The sequence below is a fragment of the Phaethon aethereus genome (genome assembly GCF_964289735.1).
Source record: "Phaethon aethereus genome assembly, chromosome: 3".
In the NCBI taxonomy this organism is placed as follows: domain Eukaryota; kingdom Metazoa; phylum Chordata; class Aves; order Phaethontiformes; family Phaethontidae; genus Phaethon; species Phaethon aethereus.
Window position 1 is genome coordinate 51,117,712 of NC_138576.1, and position 22,432 is coordinate 51,140,143.

The 22,432-nt window shown below is 42.4% G+C and overlaps 1 protein-coding gene across 1 annotated transcript in view; it reads left to right on the forward strand.

Moving 5' to 3' along the window:
• CRYBG1 (crystallin beta-gamma domain containing 1) overlaps nt 1-22,432 on the forward strand; it is a gene marked incomplete at its 5' end in the record, with an annotated part of 65,656 nt that overhangs the window by 18,135 nt on the left and 25,089 nt on the right. Inside the window, 8 exons of the mRNA XM_081998387.1 lie at nt 4,834-6,323; nt 12,867-12,911; nt 13,348-14,812; nt 14,897-15,073; nt 17,625-17,672; nt 17,782-17,900; nt 18,771-18,933; nt 19,928-20,067. Of these exons, the coding sequence (XP_081854513.1) occupies nt 4,834-6,323; nt 12,867-12,911; nt 13,348-14,812; nt 14,897-15,073; nt 17,625-17,672; nt 17,782-17,900; nt 18,771-18,933; nt 19,928-20,067 (3,647 nt within the window). The remainder of the gene's footprint in view (nt 1-4,833; nt 6,324-12,866; nt 12,912-13,347; nt 14,813-14,896; nt 15,074-17,624; nt 17,673-17,781; nt 17,901-18,770; nt 18,934-19,927; nt 20,068-22,432) is intronic.

A 22,432-nucleotide genomic window follows, 5' to 3' on the forward strand; every position in this document is an offset into this window, starting at 1 on the left:
CATTATTAGAATTGTTCAAGATAGAAGGGTCTCATAGGTTTTCACGTTACTTGAAATCCAGTTATTTATGACTTTCTAGTGAATCATAAAGCTCAAACTTACTCTTCACTAAATATTGTTTATTGCTTTTTTCCCCTCTGACGGTGCACATAAGCTAGCAAATAAATGTTTAAATTACAGAACTGTCCACACTAGATACTACCACCTATTAGTTACCACAAAGTTGCTAATCACTCGTAAAAATATTACTTTTTTCTATAATGTATGCTCTAAGAAGTGTTTTCAGTCATGTTCAACTGACTCAGATGAACTAATCTAAGAAAATAACATCCAATTGATCCCTTGAGACACAGCCTGAAGTTCTGAATCAACAAATCACAGTAGCTTATGCTTTCTCTCCACTGGAGACCAGCAAAGCACATGTTTAATTACATTGTTAAATTAGGGGTTTGGCTGTGGCAACTTATATTACCTAATGAGAAAAAACCCCAGCCAAAAACAGAGGAAATATTTTAATGCTAACATAAACAGGTATGAATATAAATACAAACAAGATTTACATTTCTTGGTTAAGAAGAAGGCGTTTTGCTTTCGGATTAGAACACCGCTGTAAAGATTCATGCAGTGTACCTGAAATGGCTTCTTCCATGCTGTCCAAGGAACAGATAGGCAAGTCCTCTGTTTTTTTTAGTTGCCAACGCCTTTGATCAGGGATTTCTGAAACGGCTAATGTCTCAAGGGTAAGAATGCTCGAGCAGAAACACGTTGAAGCAGCCTGATCCACAGAGCAAGGATACTTCTTGCCTTCTGAAAACCAAACATTTCCGTGCTGCGCTTTGGAAATCAAGCATTCCTGTGCTGTGCTCTGTCAGGCTGGGCCCCACTTTGGAGCCTCTTGGGAAGCTCCGTCTCTGTGCCCTATTGCACTGGCAATACTGGCTCACCTACATTTATCTGAGTTAAAATACAAGCTCTTCAGGGCAAGTACCTGGCCTTTTATGTGTTTTGAAAGAGTTGTATGTAATTAAGGTACTTTGTATGAAGAAATTACTTCAAAACAGTTTACATAGGGCAGCTATTTCAAGAAAAAATCTTTAGCCTCGTTCCCTGAGGAAACAAGGCTTATGTGACTGGACTGGCTGGCTGTCCCTCCTCCCTTCCATCCAACACCTTTTGAACTTGTTGGACAGTTTAAACTACATTTGAAAGGGGGAGACGTCTCAAAGATAATTAAGTTCCCATGGACTTTATGAAAATCAGCTGCTGGGAAGAGCAAAGTCCAGATCCACAGTTCAAATAACTAATTTTTCCAAGCGTAATCTTGTAAACCCAAAGCTTGACTGCAAGTGTTAATAAATGACTGTCAGGTTGATAATGTAAATCCCAACTAATTTAGAGGACTGACATCTATTTTACATCTAAATATTAATATGCAGATTGACACCATAATGAAATTAAATTTCCCCTATTTTGGTGTTTCACTTAGTTTTTAATATGAACAATATAGGCATCCTCCTCACACTTGTAATTATGAGTTTTCAGAGAAATTAGTGTCACTCATTCCTTATTGGCTTGCTTTCAGTGTTCCCACAAATTTCCTATTTTTACTTGTTTTTAGCTAGCAATGTTCATTACTGTCTCCTTATCCTTTCCCTGTAATTAGTACTGGCAATACACCCATAGATTCAAGAAATTAGATAGTAATTGGGCTGCATTACTCATGATTGTTGCATCTGATAGGGAAATTTATAGTTGGTTTTGTTATCACTAAAGCACCTTAACTGTCTGAGCTGTATGAGCTCAACACAGCCCTCAATGTTGCTCTTTGAGTGTTTTGGTTCTACTGGTTGAAAGAAGTTGGCAGAGGGAGGGAGTAAACAGACATCATATTTTCTCATTTGCAGATTATTTCACTTTCCCTAAAAAAAAAAACCCCAAAACACCCCACAAAAACGCAGCCCAAAACCTTAAGTTTAGGGTCATGACCATAGACTTGCCTATTTGAAAGCTGCTGGGGGAAGATCACTACATGTGTGGACACAGCACTTCGTTGGTGGTACAGCTGCTTGTCAGTTGTGTAAGTAACATGTTAAGAAAGGTAGGGACACACAAGTGTTCCCATGGATTTCTGTTTGGTTGCAGTATAAGCTAACTCTATATATTCCCCAATTTAGGTTTTCTGTATTTTTCATGTGTTTGGGCAAGCTTTGCTGCTGCACACCGTTCCACCAGCGCTAAGTAGGCTCCATGAGGTTCTTCCGGAGCCAAGACCACGTTCCACAACTCACCTTTGGGGGACTTACAGAGCAGAGGCCAAGTATTTGTCTGTTGATGAAGCAAAGAATAACTAACTTAAAACTTTTTCACTCGGAGGAGGAAGAGACCGTGTAAAAAAGCCCTTATTTTCTTCAATAGCCAGAGGGCCAGACACGCTGCGGGCCGAGCCGCCTGGCCAGCTGCAGGCGGGTTGACCTGGTGTCTCTACCGCCTCCGCACAGAGCCCTCAGAAGCGCCGAGTAAGACTTGCGTGGTCCTTCCTGTTGAAGCTGTTCCACCTCATATAAGTAATTAAGCGTTAATTAGAAGAGGACTAGTTTAGCATTCATTAAACATTAAATACTAATTGAGCGCCGGGGGAGAGCGCCGGCACCATTAGGCCGCGGAGTCATTCTCACGCCGCCCTGCGCCCTGGCCGGGGCCAGGGCCGGGCGAGGGGAAACCGCCCCGGTCCCCTGCAACCGGGGCCCCGGCCCGGGGCAGGCCGAGGCGGCAGGCGCAGGCGGCCACGCCCGCCGGCCCCGCCGGTGCGAGGTGGAAAATGCGAGTTCATCTTCCCGCAGGGCTTCCAACCGAGATCTCCCACAAGGGCCCCAGCCGCCGGGCGGGGCCCGGCCCCAGCATGCCCCACCTGCCGCGGGGCTGCGGAGCGCGACGCCTACTCCCGGTCCCTTGCCGGGCTCGGCACCTCCGCGCGGCCGGGGCCGGGCGGGCCGCCACGCCCTGCAGCCGCTGCGCCCGCAGCTCGCATGGCGGCCGGAGACAAACCGGTGCCCGCGGGCCGCGCCGCCCCCGCCCCTCGCCCAGGCGGAGGGAGAGCGCCGGTCCTCTCCCGGTCCGGGAGGCTGGTTCACGTCGGGCATCCCGGAGAGCAGCCCGCCGCCGCGGCGGCGCGAGCCGCCTGCCTTCCACCCTTGGCGCTTTTCCCTCGACATCAAAAGTTTGTCGGTTTCGCCCGGGGCGGTGTTTTGCCCTCAATAACAAGGAAGCCGCCGTAGCGCAGGCTGCTGGGGCACGTACGGGATGCGGCGCCCACTGGCGCTCCGCCGCCCCCTCGAAGGCCGCGCCCGCCCTTCCCCGTGCCCCTCGGCCCTCGCGAGGGCCCGGTGCGCCGCCGCCCCTCCCTCCCTCCGCGGCCGCGGGAGGTGGCTCGGGGCGGGCCGAGGCGCGCTGCGGGGGCGGGCCGAGGCGGAGCGCCCAGACAGCTGGCGCCGGGGCAGCCGCGCGGGTAGCGGCGCGTGGCTTGGCGTGTGGGGCAGCTCCGCGTAGGGACCGCCGGGCCGGGCGGTGAGTGTCGGGGCCGTTGGTGAGGCCCCTCGCTCGGCGGGGCGGGGAGGCGAAGCGCCTGCACCTGCGGAGCCCGGCGAGGATGCGGAGCGGGTAAAAGTCCGCCCCGGCTCCTCCTTCTCGCTCGTCCCGTTCATGGGACGGGGAAGGACGGCGGGGCAGCCTCGGGGGGCTGCTCCGTCCCGGTAACGCGCGGGCCGGGGGCGGCGGCTGCGCAGGGCGGTGGGTGCTGGGCCGGTACGCCTTAGCCGTCCCCGCGGGGAAGGAGGCGGCGGCGGCGGAGGGGACCTCGCCGCTGCCGTGGGGGCGCGGGTGGCGGCGGTGGAAGGGGTGCCTGGGCGCTGGCAGGCGGGCGCAGCCTCTGCGGCAAAAAAAAACACCAACCCAAAAACAGAGTTTAAAACGCCCTAAAAGTTTAAAACGCGCCGACGCGGCCTCGGTGCTGCCGAGCCGCCACCCGCGCTCTCCTGGGGGGGTCCGGGGTGCCGCGGTAGGGAGTACGCGCGGCGTTTTGAAATGGACATCTCAAAACAAGTATTCATCGTACCGGCATGTAAAAAGTGCTAATGTATTAAAATGCAAATATGCATGTATACTCGGCAGTGCTGTTGCGTGTTTCCTGTTTACCATGTTAATTAGAAGTTGTAAGGGAAAACTTCAGGTGTAATCCAGGGCAGTATTTGACCCAGTAATGCTCATTGAATGATGTGGTGGCTTTTACAGTTCTGGATTTTCTAGCCCAAAACACAAGTCAAGTACATCTTGGACTTCATTAACGAGAAATGTATGAATTGTAATATGACTTATGCTTTTGAAACTGTTCTATACCGGCACAAGTTTCAAAACTAACTTAGCCAGTATGGAGAGGAAAGTTAAACTCCCCACTCATGTTTCTGAAAGGAAAACTTCGACCAAGCAGTTTGTCCCCAGTCTTGCAGGCACCAGGATGCCGTCCTGTGTTACTTTGGGTGACGTTAACTAATTGTGCAAAAGTTTAAGATTTGGGACATATAATGCTGGTATTGCAAGGCAAGATGAGCGTACTTATAAACAGAGGCAAAAACATACAGAAGGATTTTTGGATTTTAATTGAGTTTTTGAGTGTTGTGTTTTTCTTGTTCTTTTTTGAGAGCTAATATTGTTGAGCAAGCTGGTTTGTTCCCATTCACTGTGTCCTTTTCATTTATAGGTGTTGTTAATACAGACAATTGTATTATAGTAACAATTTTTACATTAACCAAATGTTTGTTTGTTTGTTTGTTTTTATAGTCCACCTCACAATTTCCTGATTCTTCGAGAGAAGAGAACAAAAAGAAACCAGTTTTGGAAAGACTTGGAAACTTGTTTGGTACAGGGAAAAGGAAAAATGTCAAAAGTTCACTAGAGCACGCTTCACATCGGAAAGGGGAGAGCTCAGTTTCTCTTCACAGAGCGCAGCCGATCTACTGTAGGCACGTAAAGGAAGGACACGAAGCTCCTCAAGTACAGAAGCAAGTGAGAAACGTAAGTGCCATTTCTGAGACGCAGGAATATAATTTCAGTGGGGAAGTAGTACCGCTGTATCGTGATACCATCTCAGAATGGAGTAGTAGGGGAGTCTCTTCTGACAGTGAGTGGTCAGCAGATTGGAGCAGCAGCAGTGAAACGATTAAAAACTCTTTCTTTGAGAGTAGCCTGAATGTGGAAACCCTGGAACTGGAGAAAGAATCCACCACAGATATAAATAATTCCACAACTCCAGATTTCATAAAAAGCTTGAGAAATTTGTCTAGTGAAGACTTAGAAAAGAGTATCTTAAGCCACAAACAGCTCGTGAACACGTGGGTGTCTGAGGAGCCTGGGCATGCAAAACCAAAGGATTTGCCATACAAGTTGGAATCTGCAGCGAGTGAACACGCACATTCTGCTAGAGTGTTAACAGTTGATATCTATCTAAGAAAAACAGACGAACTCCTTAATGAACCTGTGACTGTTACATCAGAAGAAAATTGTAGTGACTCGGACACAATGGATAAAAAATCTGCTAATAAAAGATCTGGAAAAAGAAGAAAATCTCAGTCGTCTAGTGACATTCCAAATGGAGAGAGAAACCAGACTGAGACTACTGCAAGAGAAGAATCTGTCTTTGAGGATGATGTCCCTTCTGAGGTGTTTTCAGACAAGATAATAAACTCGGAAAGAAAAGTGAAGTCCCCTCAACAGAATCCTGAAAGGTATTCCTCTTCCCCAGGTAATAATCAGGACCTAAAAGTTGGATCAGCTCACAAAGGAGCATCTAAAACTGAAGCTGACAAAGGCAAGCAGCAGATCTCAAACACAACCCCTGCAAGGAGAAGATCATATAAAAAGAATCAGTTGGACGCTGTCCCCATTTCCCCTACTTGTTTGAAGGCTCAGGTAAAAGATTACTCCTCAAAAAGGCAACCTTTAGCATCACCAGAGAGTAACCCAATAACAAAAAGAACTTCGGTGGAAAAAGGAACTATACCTCTGGCTTTTGGGGAAGAGAGCTTGGAGTCTCCCAAAGTTTCTTTGGGTGATAAGACAGAAGACACTGCCTTGGTGTTTGCTGAAGGCAGAAATGAGACCAAGGCAGTAAAGCATGGTAATGGTTCGGATGGAAGAGCTTTCATGCGTACTGATGGGATTAAAAATGGAGACCTGTGTGTGTCAGCTGAGAGACAGACGAATTCTGATTTGGACAGCTCGAAGCTGAAGAGTTTGGATGCTTCCAGAACAGTCATGACAAAGATTAGCCTGTAAGTATCATAAACTAGTTTACCTTATCCCTATAGCAGTAATTTTGCCTGTATCTGTGCTTAGGATTCTGTAGGAACACTAGCTATATCATCTGTTACCTATCTAGATTATTTTCAATTAAGGACTGCCTTTTTTAAAATAAAGTTCATCATAATTACAGTTACCAGTTAACAAGCATGGTAGTTTACATCTGTCAGAAAAATAACTCTCTTTTTCATTTTTTTAATGGGTAGGGAATTTCTTTGTATGTCCATTACGTTATATGGAACAATTTAACACACATAAAAGCTGCTCTGTCATCGTTGTCAGTGTGTCCGTTTTTGCTCCGATGAGCTCGGCTGCATTGACCTTAACGTAGTTTTGCCATCTGTAACAAACTGAGGATGTGGTTAAAGATTTTGTATGTGAAAGTCTTTGAATGAAGAATGTGCTCAGGTTGTTCTTTGAAATAACGTAAGTTCTGCTATTATTTTATGAAGAAACGTAGGATGCAGTATAGAACTTGATCCTTCAAATGATATAATAAATCACACTCCAGAAAATTGAATATGTATAGTTGCTTTCATAAATAGGTGCAGGATGAATCATGTAAATTTTTATGCACGTGAATAACATCAGACATTTGCAGAATTATGCATATATTAGTTTGCATGATTTGGTTTTACATTCAAAGAAATTGTCATCTGTCAAACAGAGGTGATCAGTGCTTTCTTTAGGATTATAGAGCAGTGGATATATTTATAACTTCAACTGTAATCACTAGTATGAGTCCAGCAGTTGATTTCCTGGATTCTGTTATGTTATCTTCTACAGTAAATCATTTTATTACATGCATCATTTCTGTTATTTGATTGTCACGGCTGTGTACTATGCGCTATTGCTTTCCTTATCCTGGTACATTCATTTATAGGTGTCAGAGTACATTGAAACCTGTAGGTCCACCCGAAGTACACCGGGTGTTCAGAATTGTCATTCAGTTGTGTTAGAGGGATGTGAAGGTTCAACATTATGGCTTAAGAAACACATGTTTCCAGTTATGCTTTTCACATCTGAGAATCATAGGAGCATTAGGACAGTTTCCTTTGCACAATTTGTAATACTCTACATCTGATTTGTTCATTCGTAACTGAATTAAAAATATCTAGTACTGAAAGTTAAATTGTGGTATTTTTGTATATGGTGATGCTTTGCTGTCCGGCAGTACAGCTCAAAAATCTTAAACTCTGCAGTTTTGTATCTGCACAACTTCAAAGGAAAGGTAGCTTTCAGATTTTTCTCTTTGTGTCACTGTCATTAGTGATGATGAAGTTATAAATGCTTGTGTAGCTGGATTTGATTTTTAGGAGTATCTCCTTGGCTTGCTGTACAGTGAATTATCTTCTGCTGTACTCATAAAGTAATATACAAGTATCCTTTCTGACAGACTTAATTTTAATGAATAAACAGTGTCTTCTATTTCACCTGCTTTTGTGGGGTGTGTGGCACTCTCTGTCTTGGCCTTATCTGCCGCTATAGGAAATTTAGCCCTGGGTGGGGATTGCTGTGTTGCATGAGAGATTCCTGATGCATCTGATAGTCTGCAGGGTACCGCACAGGTTTTTTTAGCCAGACAAATTGATACAGTCAGATTAGCTGGTATAAGTTGTAGTCATTCATCAGAATGTATTGGATTTGCGTGGCAAGGTTTTGGTAGTGAGGGGGCTGCAGGGGTGGCTTCTGTGCGAAGTTGCAGGAAGCTTCCTCCCGTGTCTGATAACACCAGTGCCAGCCCACTCCTGGCCAAGGCCGAGCCCATCAGCGACACTGGAAGCACCTCTGGGATGACATACTTAAGAAGGGGAAAAAAACCGGCACGTGGCATTTGCCACTGGAGAGAGGACTGGGACTATGGGAGAGCAACAACGCTGCAGACCCCCAGGTCAGAGCAGAAGAAGGGGCAGGAGGGGCTCCAGGCGCCGGAGCAGAGGTTCCCCGGCAGCCCCTGGGGAAGCCCACGGTGAGGCCGGCTGTGCCCCTGCAGCCCGTGGAGCTCCACGCTGGAGCAGGTCTCCACCTGCAGCTGGGGGAGGACCCCATGCCAGAGCACATGGATGCCCGAAGGAGGCTGTGACCCCGTGGGAAGCCCACGCTGGTGCCACCTCCTGGCAGGACCTGTGGCCTCCTGGAGAGAGGAGCCCCGGCTGGAGCAGGGTTGCTGGTAGGACCTGTGACCCTGTGGGGGACCCAGGCTGGAGCCGTCTGTTCCTGGAGGATGGCACCCCGGGGAAGGGACCCAGGCTGGAGCAGTTCGTGAAGATCTGCAGCCCGTGGGAAGGACTCATGTTGGAGAAGTTTGTGGAGGACGGTCTCCCGTGGGAGGGACCCCACGCTGGAGCAGGGGAAGAGTGTGAGGAGTCCTGTCCCTGAGGAGGAAGGAGTGGCAGAAATAACATGTCTGTTTTGCCCATTACGGTAATTGGTGAATGATCTCCCTGTCCTTATCTCAACAAACATTTTGTTATATTTACCCTCTCTTGTCCAGCTGAGAAGGGCAGTGATAGAGCAGCTTTGGTGGGCACCTGGCATCCAGCCAGGGTCAACCCAACACACACAGGAACTGTAAACCTGCATGTGGATTAAGCTGCTGTAAAATGGGAAAGGAAAAGATGGTTCCATTACTAGAAGGGCATGTGTTTTTGTTCTCTTGTTATTGCTTTGAATTAGAGAACAGATAACTTTCCCATTTTCAAAGGTTAAAAAATTACTGTTAGATACTTCACATGAATCACTTTCAGGTTCAAAAGTAGTCGTTTACTCACAGACTCATTTGCCTCCTATAAGATGGGTTTTGTATAATCAAAGTAGTTTTCAGTTAAAAATGCATAACGTCTATTTCTAATGACATTATGCCAATTCTGGGAATCAAGTTTCTTTAGAAACAATTTTAAAAGAAGTCGGTTTTGCTGGTTCCCTGTGAGTAATGATAGCATTTTCTGTCTTTTCTCCTTTTATGTCTGTATACTGGGCAACCTGGAAGTCACAGGATACTTTGCTTCTAGCTTTTGAAGGGGAAACCTATCAGGCTTGAGACTAAACTGAGGTTGATGATCCCTCTTAATCAGCAAATAAAACCTCAGGCAGTAGTTACTTTGATGTGCTTAGCGGGAAACTTGGCTTCAGTTGTCATATTTGATGTTCAGACATGGTTTTGTAGTTGTCTTTGCATTTATGCCCACTTGTTGAATTATTCTGCTCTGTTAACATGCCATTTTTCTTTGCTCACCCCAGTTTGATGTTTTGGCATCAGTTATGTGCTTGACATGGTTGTTTGGACAGTATACTTCAACTATGTGACTCACTTTCCATTTATGACTATATTGGGAGAGGTTTAACTGCTTGCTTCCACAGGTTAGCTTCAAGGTGTAACCAAAGAGAAGGACATCACTATTTTTCTTGTGCCTGGCATTGCAGATCAGCAATGGGATGGTAGGAATCAGCCATGCTGGGCTGTTTGTAAGAAAGTGTTTGTACCGTTAAGTGAATCCACCTTTCAGTGTTTTTCCCCCATACTAGAGAGCAGGCTTAAAGGACACTCAAACAACATCTCCTCCTTTTAAACAAGCTTAGAAATTCAGTGCTTGCAATAAGATGCATCTTTTGGCTGTATTTAAAATCAGTATTTCTTAGTGTAGAAAAAAGTGTAATTAAAAGATTAGTTATGAGAAGGCCAGCTGTAGTGGCTGGAGCTCCAGGGCTGAGCTTTCTGTTGCCTGTCCATCTCAGCTGCTTTGCTGCTGTGCAGAAATACTGCAGAATGTAAAATACAAAATGCTGGAGTGGTTGGTTCTGCGTAAATTTGCAAAGCTTGAAACTATACCTTTGAGGTCTTAGCTGTTCATTTAAAACAGGTTTTAGGCGTGGCTGATAACTCTCAGTGTTTACCATTACATTGCTTGTGTCAAGGGATACAGGGCAATACAGATTTTATTAGGAAGATATGTGTTATGTTGAAATGCATGTAGTAGTGCAAGTGACAGGCTGATAAAAGGACGGTATGGAAGTGAGTCGGTTTAAGATAACTAGGCCATTAGCGATGCCTTTTGAAAATACAGGTAGGACAGAGTAAATACCTTCTTCGGATCAGAAAAGGACATGAAGGGTCCCGGCGAAGAGCAAATTCAGCATGTGTCAGTAGTGCATCCTTGTAGCAGATGAAGGCTAAGCCTGCACTGGGCTACGTTGGCAGGAACATAGCCAGCATGTCAGAGGAGAAGATATTCGGTGCTCATGAGGCTGCATCTAGGGCATTTTATCGAATTGTACCACTCCCTCCCCTTCCAACTCTCTTCTCCCGGTACAACAGAGATCTTCACAAATTGGAATGAGTCTGGTGGTAAGCCATTAAGGTGATGGCTCTGGAGCATACCATATATGAGGAGAAGCTTGAGCAGCTTGATTTGTTCAACGGAGAGAAGAGAAGGATATGGGTAGACCTCAATCATCTCTTGCTACCTATTGTACTGGGTTTGCACGGCCAGGTTTTGGTAGCGGGGGGGCTACAGGGGTGGCTTCTGTGAGAAGAACAACGTGCGATGAACTGACTGTAATCCCCGTTCCCCATCCGCCTGTGCTGCTTCGGGGTAGGAGGTAGAGAAAATTGGAGTGAAGTTGAGCTTGGGAAGAAGGGTGGGGTGGGGAGAAGGTGTTTTAAGGTGTGGTTTTATTTCTCATTACCCTACTCTGATTTGATTGGCAATAAATTAAACTAATTTCCCCAAGTCAAGTGTTTTGCCCATGACTGTAATTGCTGAATGATCTCTCCCTGTCCTTATCTCAACCCATAAACTTCTTGTTACATTTTCTCTTCCCTGTCCTGCTGAGGAGGGGAGTGATAGAGCGGCTTTGACGGGCACCTGGTGTCGAGCCAGGGTCAACCCACCACACCTATAGAGGTACTACAGAGAAGGCAGAGCCTTCAGATTCATCCCTGAGGTGTGCAGTGAAGGGACAATGGCCATGGTTGCAAGTTGCAACAGTGAAGGTTCAATGGGATATAAGACAAAAATAATTCACAGTGACAGTGACTGACCTGCTGCAGTGCTTGCCTAGTAAGGTTGTGACATCTTGACCCTTGAAGATACTCAGAACTTGGTCAAACTAAGCCTTCAGCAACTTGATCTAACTTTGAAGCTGTCCCTGTTTTGAGCAGGAAGTTGTACTGGCTGACCTTTAGATGTCCCTTGCGACTTACATTAATTTGCCAAAAATAAAAATCGTAGAATAGTTTGGCTTTGAAAAGTTTAGGAAAAACAGTTGTACTGCAAATGAAAAGTGGGGTCTAAATATATTTCATTTTATGCTGTGTGATAGTTCCCTCCCTACCCTCCACTTTTCAGGAATAATTTTTTTTCTGTTTCTAGACTTAAATTTTTGAGTGTGTTTTATTAGCTCCTATCTGAAGTATGGACAGCCTTTTTTTAAGTTTACAATTTCCTTTTTTATTGGTCATATGTTCTTCATGAGAACCTTCCAGTTGTGAACCAACGTGAGCAGACTGCTGGTTACAGTGGGCACTGTTGGGAAGTCTTCTTTGAAAAGACATGGTGATTTTAACAGTTGCTTTCTGTATAGATTCTTAGGCAGATGATTTTGGGTTCCTTCTGTTATTTCAGTAAGTTTGTTCTGCACGCTTTTCCCAAGAAGCAGAGCATGTACAATGGAGACTCTTGCTTTAGTATGGTTTACTTTCTTACTTGGGATGGATTTCTTGAGAAAGAGGAAAAAGGAGTGGTCTCAGGTTTTGGGTTATTAATGTTAACTCACTTGTACCTCACGGTTCTTTCTTGGGCTAAAAAGTTGTCTGAGAGCTCAGTGAACACAGTTTGTGTAGGTAAAAATGAAAGCACTTAAATACCAGAATCATGCATTGATTGACAGAGTATTGGAGGCCCTTGGAGATTGTTGCTGCAAGCTACTTTCTTTTAACTCCCACCGTCATGAGTTTTCATGTGGTGCAGTTTCTGCCTGCTCTCCCATTGCTGACTGTCTCCAGATTCCTCTTTGGAGAACAGGTCTGCCTTTGAGGTTAGGGTGGGCTGCCTGACACTGCTTATATCTGACTGATAAATTTTGAAGACATGTGCCCTGCATCTTCACAGCTGTTCATGCTGTTCCTGCAGTAGCAAGTGACATGGACAAATGACTTTTCCTGGGTGTAGATATTGAGAGGCAGGAGGCTTAAAACCCTCCGCTGCGTGTCATCAGCCTTCTGCCCTAGTACGAGAGTCTTATGTGCTATGTACTTGTAGACGCTCCTCTATCCACTCTGATGGAGAAGTTTCCATAAGTGTTTCCTGATTCAATTCTTGTAAAATCAGCAGGGTTAGTTTACACAATTTAAGTTGTTAGCTGACTATACCTGAAGGAAGGGGGAGGGTCCTCACCTGTGGTGTTCACTTAGCCAAGTGGTGATGCAGTGATTTGGGACAGGTACGTTTTCCACCAGCACGAATGAGGCCAGAAGAGATCTTTCACTCGATTTAAGGTTGCTTCTGTGGTGTAAGGGCTGCAAAGAATCTGGGCAGATGTCTTCAAAACTTGTTGGAGAGGTATTATTCAAATGTTAACCAGCTCATTATCACCTTAATGAATTGGGATTTGTTTCCTAAACTCTGTAGGGAATTGCATGCGTATAATTTATTCTGCCTATTCACTATTAAATTTTAATGTCTGTCAGTCATAAGTAGTTAAATTCTCTGCCTCAATTGCAGGTGCTGTAGGCTGCTATGTTTTTTGTTTCACTGAGCATTAAGGAACTACGTGCATATTTGAAATGTATTCTCCTTATTTAGTGTTTAATTTTTTTTGTTGTTGTTCGTATAGTTATTCCTTTTTTAGTTAATGCCTTTTGAGATACCAAAATTTAAACTGAGTAAGACTATGGAAAATTTCACTATAATGCTACTTTTTATTGTTTTCATAATTGTTACAAGTCTTTCCAAGATTAATCAAAGATGTAACTCTGTATCACTTTGCCTCCTGCAGTCCAGCCAAACCAAAGAATGTAGAACTGAATTTTAAAGCACCTACGAATCAAGACAGTTTAGAAAGTGAGCAGGATACTCTTGAAAAACCAGTTAATAAAACTAACAGCAATATTGCCAACAAAATTTCCTTGTTTGAAAATAAATGTGCTAACCAGAGCCAGAGGCCTACTGACATCCCTGCTTCAAAAAATAGTACTGTACCAAGCACATTTGTTGGCAGAGCAAAGCTGAAATTTGGAAAACAACCTAAGGAAAGTGAACAGCCTGATAAAACGTTAAATAAGCAAAGCAGTCGCCAGAAGTTATTTGAGAATGGCACACCAGAGAAAGAAAGCACTGCAGAATTAAAAGGCAAAAATGAAGAATGCTCTGCCTCTTATGAGGATATTGGGAAGACAACAGAACTAAAAGTAAAAGCTGCGATATCCCTTTTTAACCAAAGCAGCAAAATTGATGCTAGTAGTATCTCTCTGAAGCAACCTGATCCAGAATTGACCACAGCTAAAAAAGAAACCTCACCTTTTAAACTGTCTTTGCACTTGCCCAGTAAAAGTGAAAATGCTCAAGATACTTCCTACCAAAGAAATAACACGAGCTCAGAATTCCACAGAAATGAAGAAAAGTTGTTGCCAAACACAGAGGTTTTATCACCTTGCAATGATGATAAATATCCTCTACCATCTCATCAGGTTTCTAGATCAGAGTGTAAGAAGATAGAAAATGGAGAGAAAAAGGCAAAGCTGGGAGATTTGAGCATTACAGCACTGCAGTACGATGACAGCAGTCAAGATGGTATATTGGTGTCAGAGCATAACATCAATACACAAAAGAGCCCTGGCAAAACTTGTAATGGGTCTGCTGAAGATGACAGCATTTTTGATTCCCCATCCGACATGAGGAAGTTTGCTGAAACAATAAAAAACTTGGACAGCTCAGTTTGTTTACCCCAGAAAAAGAAAAGGTCAAAGCTTCCCAAGTCCCCAGCACCCCACTTCGCAATGCCTCCCATTCATGAAGACAACTTAGAGAAAGTATTTGATCCTAGTGTATTTACTTTTGGTTTGGGACTGAGGAGGGAAAAAACACAGGATCTGTTACCGGCCCAACAAATTAAAATGCAAAGCCTGGAAACGATAGCCAGAGTCAGGCCCAAGCGTGCATCAACAGAGCAAAGTATCATATTCAAAGCCCTGCAGTCATGTAATAGAGAGGAACCTGCCTTTACTCAGGAATTAAATGGAAAAGAGAACACTGATGGTGCAGATGGTGAAATTAAGAGATCCCGGCTTGAAAAAAGCTCCCTCTTCTCAAGCTTGCTGTCTTCTACATCTAAAGAAAAGTTTTTTAATCCTTCTGTCACCTCAGTAAATAACACTGCAGCAGCTTTTACAACTGACTCCTCAGGGATGCCTCCTTTGCAACAGGATGCTTCTGGGCCATTCGGCATGCCTCAAAAATCTGAGGTAATAAAGATCATTCATGAAATGCAACGATGTAAAATTTTGTCTACCTGCTGAATGACTGTTAATTTTGACTTTGCAATTCAGTCTCTTTCAGATATGAAGTTTCCGAGTTTTGTGGAGAAGTACATGCAAGCAGATAGTGCAAAAAAAGAACTAAGTTTACAGATGCCCAACTACGGGCACCCTGAGAAAAGTTTTTCCAGCTGGTTAGGGACAAGCAGATATGACTCAAATGTTCCCACTGGTTTATTAGATGTGGATGTAAGTATTGTGTTGTTTAAAATCTGCCTGGAAAGTTATCCAGCTTTTATATTTTCTATAGGTGATGTACATACATTGTTCTGTTTTGTTTCCCCTGTTAGAGACCTGCATAGATTACAAATACATAGAGGTGAATGTAGGTGTGGTACCAGTTTCATGTGACGTTGGCTACACATGAAAATGAGATAGCACCTATTAATATGATTATGTTTCTTCATGGTGCCCTTATTTTGAGACTCTTCACAAATGTGAATTGAAAGTGTGTGTTTGAATATGTCTTCATACTTGATTTTTTTATTATTTTGAAACAAATCTCATGCTAGCTTCATTTTTTTGTTGTAAATTAGTAGAATGCTTTCTGTGAACTTCAGAAAACTTGTGCCTGCTTCTTCTTTTGACAGTAATCTCTCTCCTCTTCCAGCAAGACATTCAGCCAGTGCACTGTTAAATGAGTAACTGGGCAAACTTCTTTTCAGCCCTTGGTTTTTGCTCCCAGTATTCCCATGCATTTGATAGAAAATACATATTTTTTTAAGAACATTTTAACAAGTGTATAGTAGTGATTAATTAAAGTGCTGCTGCAGTGGAGGGATGTTTCTTTGTCTGATTATGAGCATCTGTTTGTCATGAGTGAAGGCAGACTTGCGTTTTCTCTTTGAGGCAACTTTACCCTAATGTGGGAGAACTTTGTAATTTTTGTTTTTGAAATTACGAACCAATGTCCTCTAGTATGTGCTATTTCTGTTGATATGGGCCCTTACTTTTGCCTGAGAGGAAAACTATAATCAGGAGATCTAAGAACTGTGGGTAGAAATATCTTCTCCAAAGTTCAATAGCCGCATTAATGTGATCTGTGGTGTTGAAGCAGCATGTAAGAAGTTTGAGAAATACTTTTCCAAAGCTAATGGTTATCTGCTGTTATAATTCTACTAAAAGGGGTGGGGGAGTAGTAGAAATAACTCCTTTCTTCTTCACCTTGCATAAGGAAATAATCCATGCTACCTTGCAATTTTGAGGATCTAGATTTTTCTCTCCTGGAAAGTTTTGTTTTTTTTTTTTTTTTAAAATTAGTGGGGGCATGAAAATTAGGGGGTTTATTTGCAGTGGTGTAAGCTTATGCTGCCAGTTAAAGAGGCTTTCTTGCTCTGGATGGTCCTGCTTGGATTTCAAAACCAGAGTTTAAAGCTGAATAACTAGTACTGATTTTTTTTTTTCCCCCTACTTTAGCTGTTGTCCCTGAGTGGGTTTCAACTTTTCAATAGAGTGTGGAGGCCTGATATGGCAAGGGGATGTACACACATAAGACTGCTCTTGAGAGAGGTCCGTTAGGCTCTGTAGGGTTCCAGGACTTCTGCAGCACTGTTGCTGACTCTGAAGTGTCTTGCTCAAGTTAGACAGGAGCTGAAAATGTTGCTATGATGTGTACCTACTATGCATCTTCCACTGACTAAAAAAAAGATGATGCAATGGCTAATGGGTAATGTAAAGGAAAAGAGTAAGGGCAGCCCAAAACAATGACTTTGACATTCCTTAAAACACAGGGCAAGTTCTAACTGGAATTGAAGCACATACTAAAAAAACAAGTCATGTTTCAACGTGTCTTGATGAGGCCTACAAAAATCTGATGGCGGCCAGGAGCTGAGACCACTGCCTGCCCTGCGTGCCGACTCATATGTCCTCATTAGTTCCTTGCATGTGTTGCTGTTTATCTTAGACTGCAACCTATTTAGGGGCAGGATCTGTTTGTGTTTTTTTGTTTGTATTAATAGTTCCTAGAAGAGCAGGACCCTGTCCCAGAATGAGCACTTTTGTGCTTGCTAGGAAACCAAACACATAATTGCAGCGCTTTATTTGTTTCGAGGTGATGTGATGCAACCACAACTTTCTTATATATTCTATATTGTAATTTACTACTGACTTCAACATTGGTTTAGATTTTGTATTCATCAATGTGTGTTATTTGTTCTCAGCATTTTTAGTCTATCACTTACTGTACAGTCTCATGCTTTTTGAAGAACCTGTCTTGTTACAAGGTGTTCAGCACACAATGGATTATGTGAATTAGTTCATACGTGTATATGCCATTATGCCTCCTCAGTCTTTTCATACATGTTCTTTCAAAATTATTTCATGCTTTATGGTTACCAGATATTTAATTAATATCTTTATCATTGTAGAACATGAACTTTATTAGTACCAGTTTTTTAAGTGGTCTCTTGGTATGAAACTCCTAGAATATATAGGAAACTGATCATCAGGATTTTAAAGAATTTCAAGTCTGAGGTTAGTTGGCTTCAGTGATATGGTAATTCGGAGCTTAAAAAAAGTGTGTAAAATAGTATATTTGTGGCAAGATGTTGCTCTTCGGGAGGAAGAAGGAATTGCAGTAGTAATTAGGTATAATTGAAGTGTTATCAGCTTTTTACTATACAGACTAATTTTTATTTTGTTTCACTAGCTCTTTTTTAATAGCTGAGCATCTTTATTGAATATGTTTTTGGTTTAGATTTTGGGTTTTTTTTGTGACTCTTCTCTCTGCACTGTCTGTTAGGCACTTTCAAGAAATGGACAAAGTAAAATCAATCCCAGACCCGGCAAGGTAAGATCAATTTTATTATCTTTACTGTTCCTCTCTGTATTTAAAGCATAGTAAGATAGAGTTATACGTTGTTTGTGTTTGTGTTGGTTTGGTTTTTTTTTTTACACAGCTGGTGATATACTGTGAATCAGACTATCAGAAAAAGGGTATTGAAGTTTTCCATGATATTCTGGATTGCAGTTCTTGGGTTCTATCACCAACACTTTTAGTTAAAGTCATCAGAGGATGGTAAGATATTAATTTTTACTCTTTATCATTGATCTATCCAAAAATCTTTTGAAACAACCAGCATGTAATTCACAGTAAGTCTGCCTTGCAAATGGCGGTGTAACATAGACACCTATGAGCAAGAATTGTGGCATTTTACCTCTGCTAATAGGGAGTTCTGAGCTGGGGAAACTTATTTTGATGACAAATCGAGTGTTACCATCTGGAGGGGTGCAACATTTGACCAGGCATAGGTGTGGGATGAAATGGCAGATTCTGTCCAGCTGTGCTGCCCTTGGACTCCTCTCCCTTTTATGAGTTCTTGCATAGTATTTGGATTGGGCTAAAAGGCTAGCAAAGGATTTTAAAGCCATTAAAATAAATGCTGTTAAAATAAAAATTGCTGTTAAAAATAAAGTTGTGCTTGTCTTCTGAGCAGTCTTACCATCCTGTGGCACATTTATACCAGCCCCTGTGGAACTCCAGGCTGCTGTTCACAGGATCCAGTAGCGTGTCTGTCTGACGCAGCAGTCTTCAGTGTCAACATTTTCTGACCTACAATCAGATTGGTTCTGATTAGTATCTCATGCAAAAGTTTGGTATTCGTAGACAGCAGTCTTGCTGCCCCAAATCATCAATTTAAAAAGGTGGAGGAGTTTTTGATGAAAGTACAGTCAGCAGTAGGCATTTTTGTTTTTATCTTTGCTTTTAAAAGTATCACAGAGACCAGAAATGGCTTGCATCACTGGTGTTGGGTGGGTAAGCTCTATTGGGATGGCAGGAAGGGTCTGGAAATAATACTTCTTGTGAAAGGATTTGTTAAATGGGAGCATGATTTGTGAAAATCACACTTGATAAAGCACCATTAAAATGAGAATTTTTTATTTTAAGCTGGATACTCTATGAGAAACCAAATTTTGAAGGCCCCTCTATTCCTCTGGAAGAAGGAGAGCTGGAACTCACAGATATTTGGGGTGCAGGTACTTCTGAAGAGCAAAATGAATGCAAATCTCTAAAGCCTGCTGTGATTGGTTCAATAAGACATGTTGTTAAGGCAAGTAATATAAATAAAGAAATTTTTTTATAGATCTTAATGTTTGGTCATGTTTTATACTGATACAAGGTGTGATAGGTGTATTAGGACACAAGTGTAACGTGAGTTGTAAATGCATGAAACAGTCTTCCATGTTGAATTTCTTGTTTCATCACAAAATAAATGTGGGGGCTTTTGCATAATGGGGATTATGGTAACATCCACTGGAAGGGCAGGGCGGGAAGAAAACTTAGTGTTTTTTATTAGAGTAGCCTCCAAAATGCTATGTACAGCATATGGTCAGTCTCTCAGGAAAAACATCCCAGAAAACCATCAATAATTCCACGGACTCATATTTTCAAAAGATGTGTGGTTTTGTTTTGTCGTTTGGTGTCGTGTCCGTCCCGTGTCGTCCCCCCCCAATTTAAACCAAATTTACACTCACCAGGAACTTTAGCGTCAAACACCAAACCTTGTTTGATACTCAAAAAATATCCCTGTATGTGCAAACTTATCAGGGAGTTTCACACGTGGTGGAACAGCCTTCCTATATGCACTTTTAACCTACTATTAAGTAGTTACTTTTGCAGGTTGCCAAAACAAGCATGAGCTATAAAGTTACTTGACTAGGGAAGGAAAAAGGAGGAATATGTATTGCTTGTAACTACAATTCTTGTTTAAATTGCAGTTCTCTTCAAGAGTGGCTTGCTTGGTGTTATGTTAGGGGTTTAATTTGCTAGAGGAGATGTTAACTGATGAAAGAAGATGCATTCCTAGATGGTAGAAAGTAAACAACGTAAATGTTGATTAGAGATTGACTGACTGTCTTGGTCCAAACAGAAACAGGCAAACTGGCCTAGTTATACTTTTATTATAGGCATCTAATAACAGTAGTAATTGACAAGAGGGGAAACAATTTAAAATAAACAGGTGTTTCAAAACTGATTTAGTTATCCACATTAATTACAGAACTCGCAGTACAGATGAAGTGATTATGGCAATCTTCATTTTTCAGGATTACAGGGTTTGTCGAATTGATTTGTATACAGAACCTGAAGGGTTAGGAATCGTGACTTCCTTTTTTGACGACACTGAAGAAACAGGGGTGTTTGGCACCACTCAGAAGACTTGTTCTATCAAAGTACACTGGGGCATGTAAGTGCGTAGTTCTGTGTGAACGTGTACTGCTATGAAAGGAATTTGTTTTAAACCATTGGTTACACCTATCAGACATGCAAGAAGGCTGTATTTATTCTAGTCCTATATTTTGGTAGTATTTGTTGACAGTAGCATTAGTACATTATTGTAATGCTTCACCCTTGGAGAGGCTGACCTCTTAAAATGTGTTGTGTTAGAGCCAGTTTTTCTTCTGCTTACATGTAGTAAAGACAGAGTAACCCTTGTGTATTTGTAGCAAAGAAATGAGTTTGCCTCTCCTACTCTTTCTCATTCAAGCAAACTTATCATAAATGAGAGTGGGGGGGATGAACTGTTAAGGTAAGACCGCATTTCCTACTTGCTTTCCTCTGAACTTGAAATCTTTGTACTAAAAGAAGAACATTCTCAAGCCCTTGTGTTACAAAATAAGACTTAGTGTCATGTGTAGACTCTGGAAAGCATTCTTGTATTTCACAGTGCATTTTAATCAGTGTTTTTATGGTGATGTTTAGGACATGTATGTTATGTCACCTGAAAATACCTAGCCATATGAGTTAGGAGTGTAATGTATGTCATGAACTAAGCAAGCTTTTATGAGAAAGGAGACCTCTAAGGAATAATCCAGACACTGTACCAATGGTAATTTTGATAACTTAATAAACAAAGTTGTAAATTGGTACTGAAAATATGCCTCAGACTGGTACTGGAAAATGTATGCAGAAGAGGGAGGCTGCTTTCAGAAAAAGTGAGAGAGTGGAACCACTTTCAATGATGTTGGGTCCTGCAGAACGTTTTACAGGGTGTACACACTCTGGTTGCTATCTGTTGGCCAAGTCGTGTTTGGGCACTGATAGCATTTGCGTTGCTACAAATAGTCTATTTAGTAAAGTGCCCAACTGAAAACAATTATTACATACCATTGCAAAGATGTGTTAGAATATACCACATGATGGATAGGGCGTTTTAGTTGCTAGGTAAAGGGTATTTTTTCTGATTAAGTCTTTACACCTTGATTTGGGGAAAAATAAAGCACTTGGGTGTATAGGAACACTTTAAGGTATCCAAGTAGATGGTTCTCTGACAGGAGCTTATTCCTGTTGAACTTCAAGCTTAATCCAAATGACGTGTCTGCCAAGAGTAATGAAATCAGATATGTTATTCAGAGGTTGGTTATTAATTGACTTAATCTATCTCTCCAGTTTATTTCTGTCCCTCGCTTAAAAGCATTCCGTAAATAGTGAAATAACAAAATTTTATCGAAAGGAAGCAGGGCCTGTGCACATCCCTCAGATTTCAAACTGGTCCTTGTTTTGCATCAGTGTGAGAGCACTTTTTTTCACTAAATCTGTAAACTCTTACAGTCTTAATTTCTCTCTGTTGCATTTGAATCCTTTGAGGGCAGGCAGACTAATATTTGCACCAGGAAGCAAAATAAACATCTGGAAAATAATCTTTCCCAGATACCAGTTCATTAGTCCAATATAGAAAGAAGTTGCTTCTGCCAGTTGCTTGGATGAGAAATTAAGTAAATTGCTGCTGCTTTTTTTTGCATGTTGCAGGGTTTTTTCTTTCCTTTAGTTTACAGGCATGACATAGTTCACTATATTGGCAGTTGAGGGAGGCTCTGATTCTGAGTCACCTTGCTGTGTGGGTGTGGTTGTATCTTCTTAAGGTTTCCCAGTGTTTGTGCTTAATTGCTGTTTACTAAAAGCTGCCAACAGAAATGAGTCACTGCACCTTTATCTTCTGATTGTACTCTCTCCTTGGTCTCCAGTGCAGTCTCTTCTTGCAGTGAAGTTGAGGCCTTACTGAGCAGTTCTATTATAGGACTCACAATATATCAAACATTAGGCTATAGACAACAATAAAACTAAAGCTCCTTGTTTGTTTCTTGGAACCATATATCTGCAGTGAAACTGTGCCAACTTGTGCCAGTTTACATCAGCTTGGAATCTGCTTTTTAAGCATGGTAGAGTGATGGATTATTTTAAGATCTTTCCGGTATCACCAGATTTATACCTTATGATCCTTACACAATGAAAGGGTTGGCTGCATAAAGTGTTCCTGTTTAGTATGTGTTTTACACTGCTCCATGCTGTACTTCTGAGACATCAGTAAATTTAACTGGAAGAAATACATCACCATCCTCTGTGCAGAGATCAGCAGTACGCTGCTTTGTTTCCAGTGAGTGATTACTGGTTAAGATTTTCTTGAAAAAGCCTTGAAAAACTACTGTTGCTGTCCCAGTCAGGAATTTTAAAAATTATGTCTTTCACAGCAGACTTACTAGCAGGTACAAACCACGAGGAAGTAGATTTCTAAGGAGTCGTTGGAACCATGAGGAAGTGGATTTCTAAGGAGT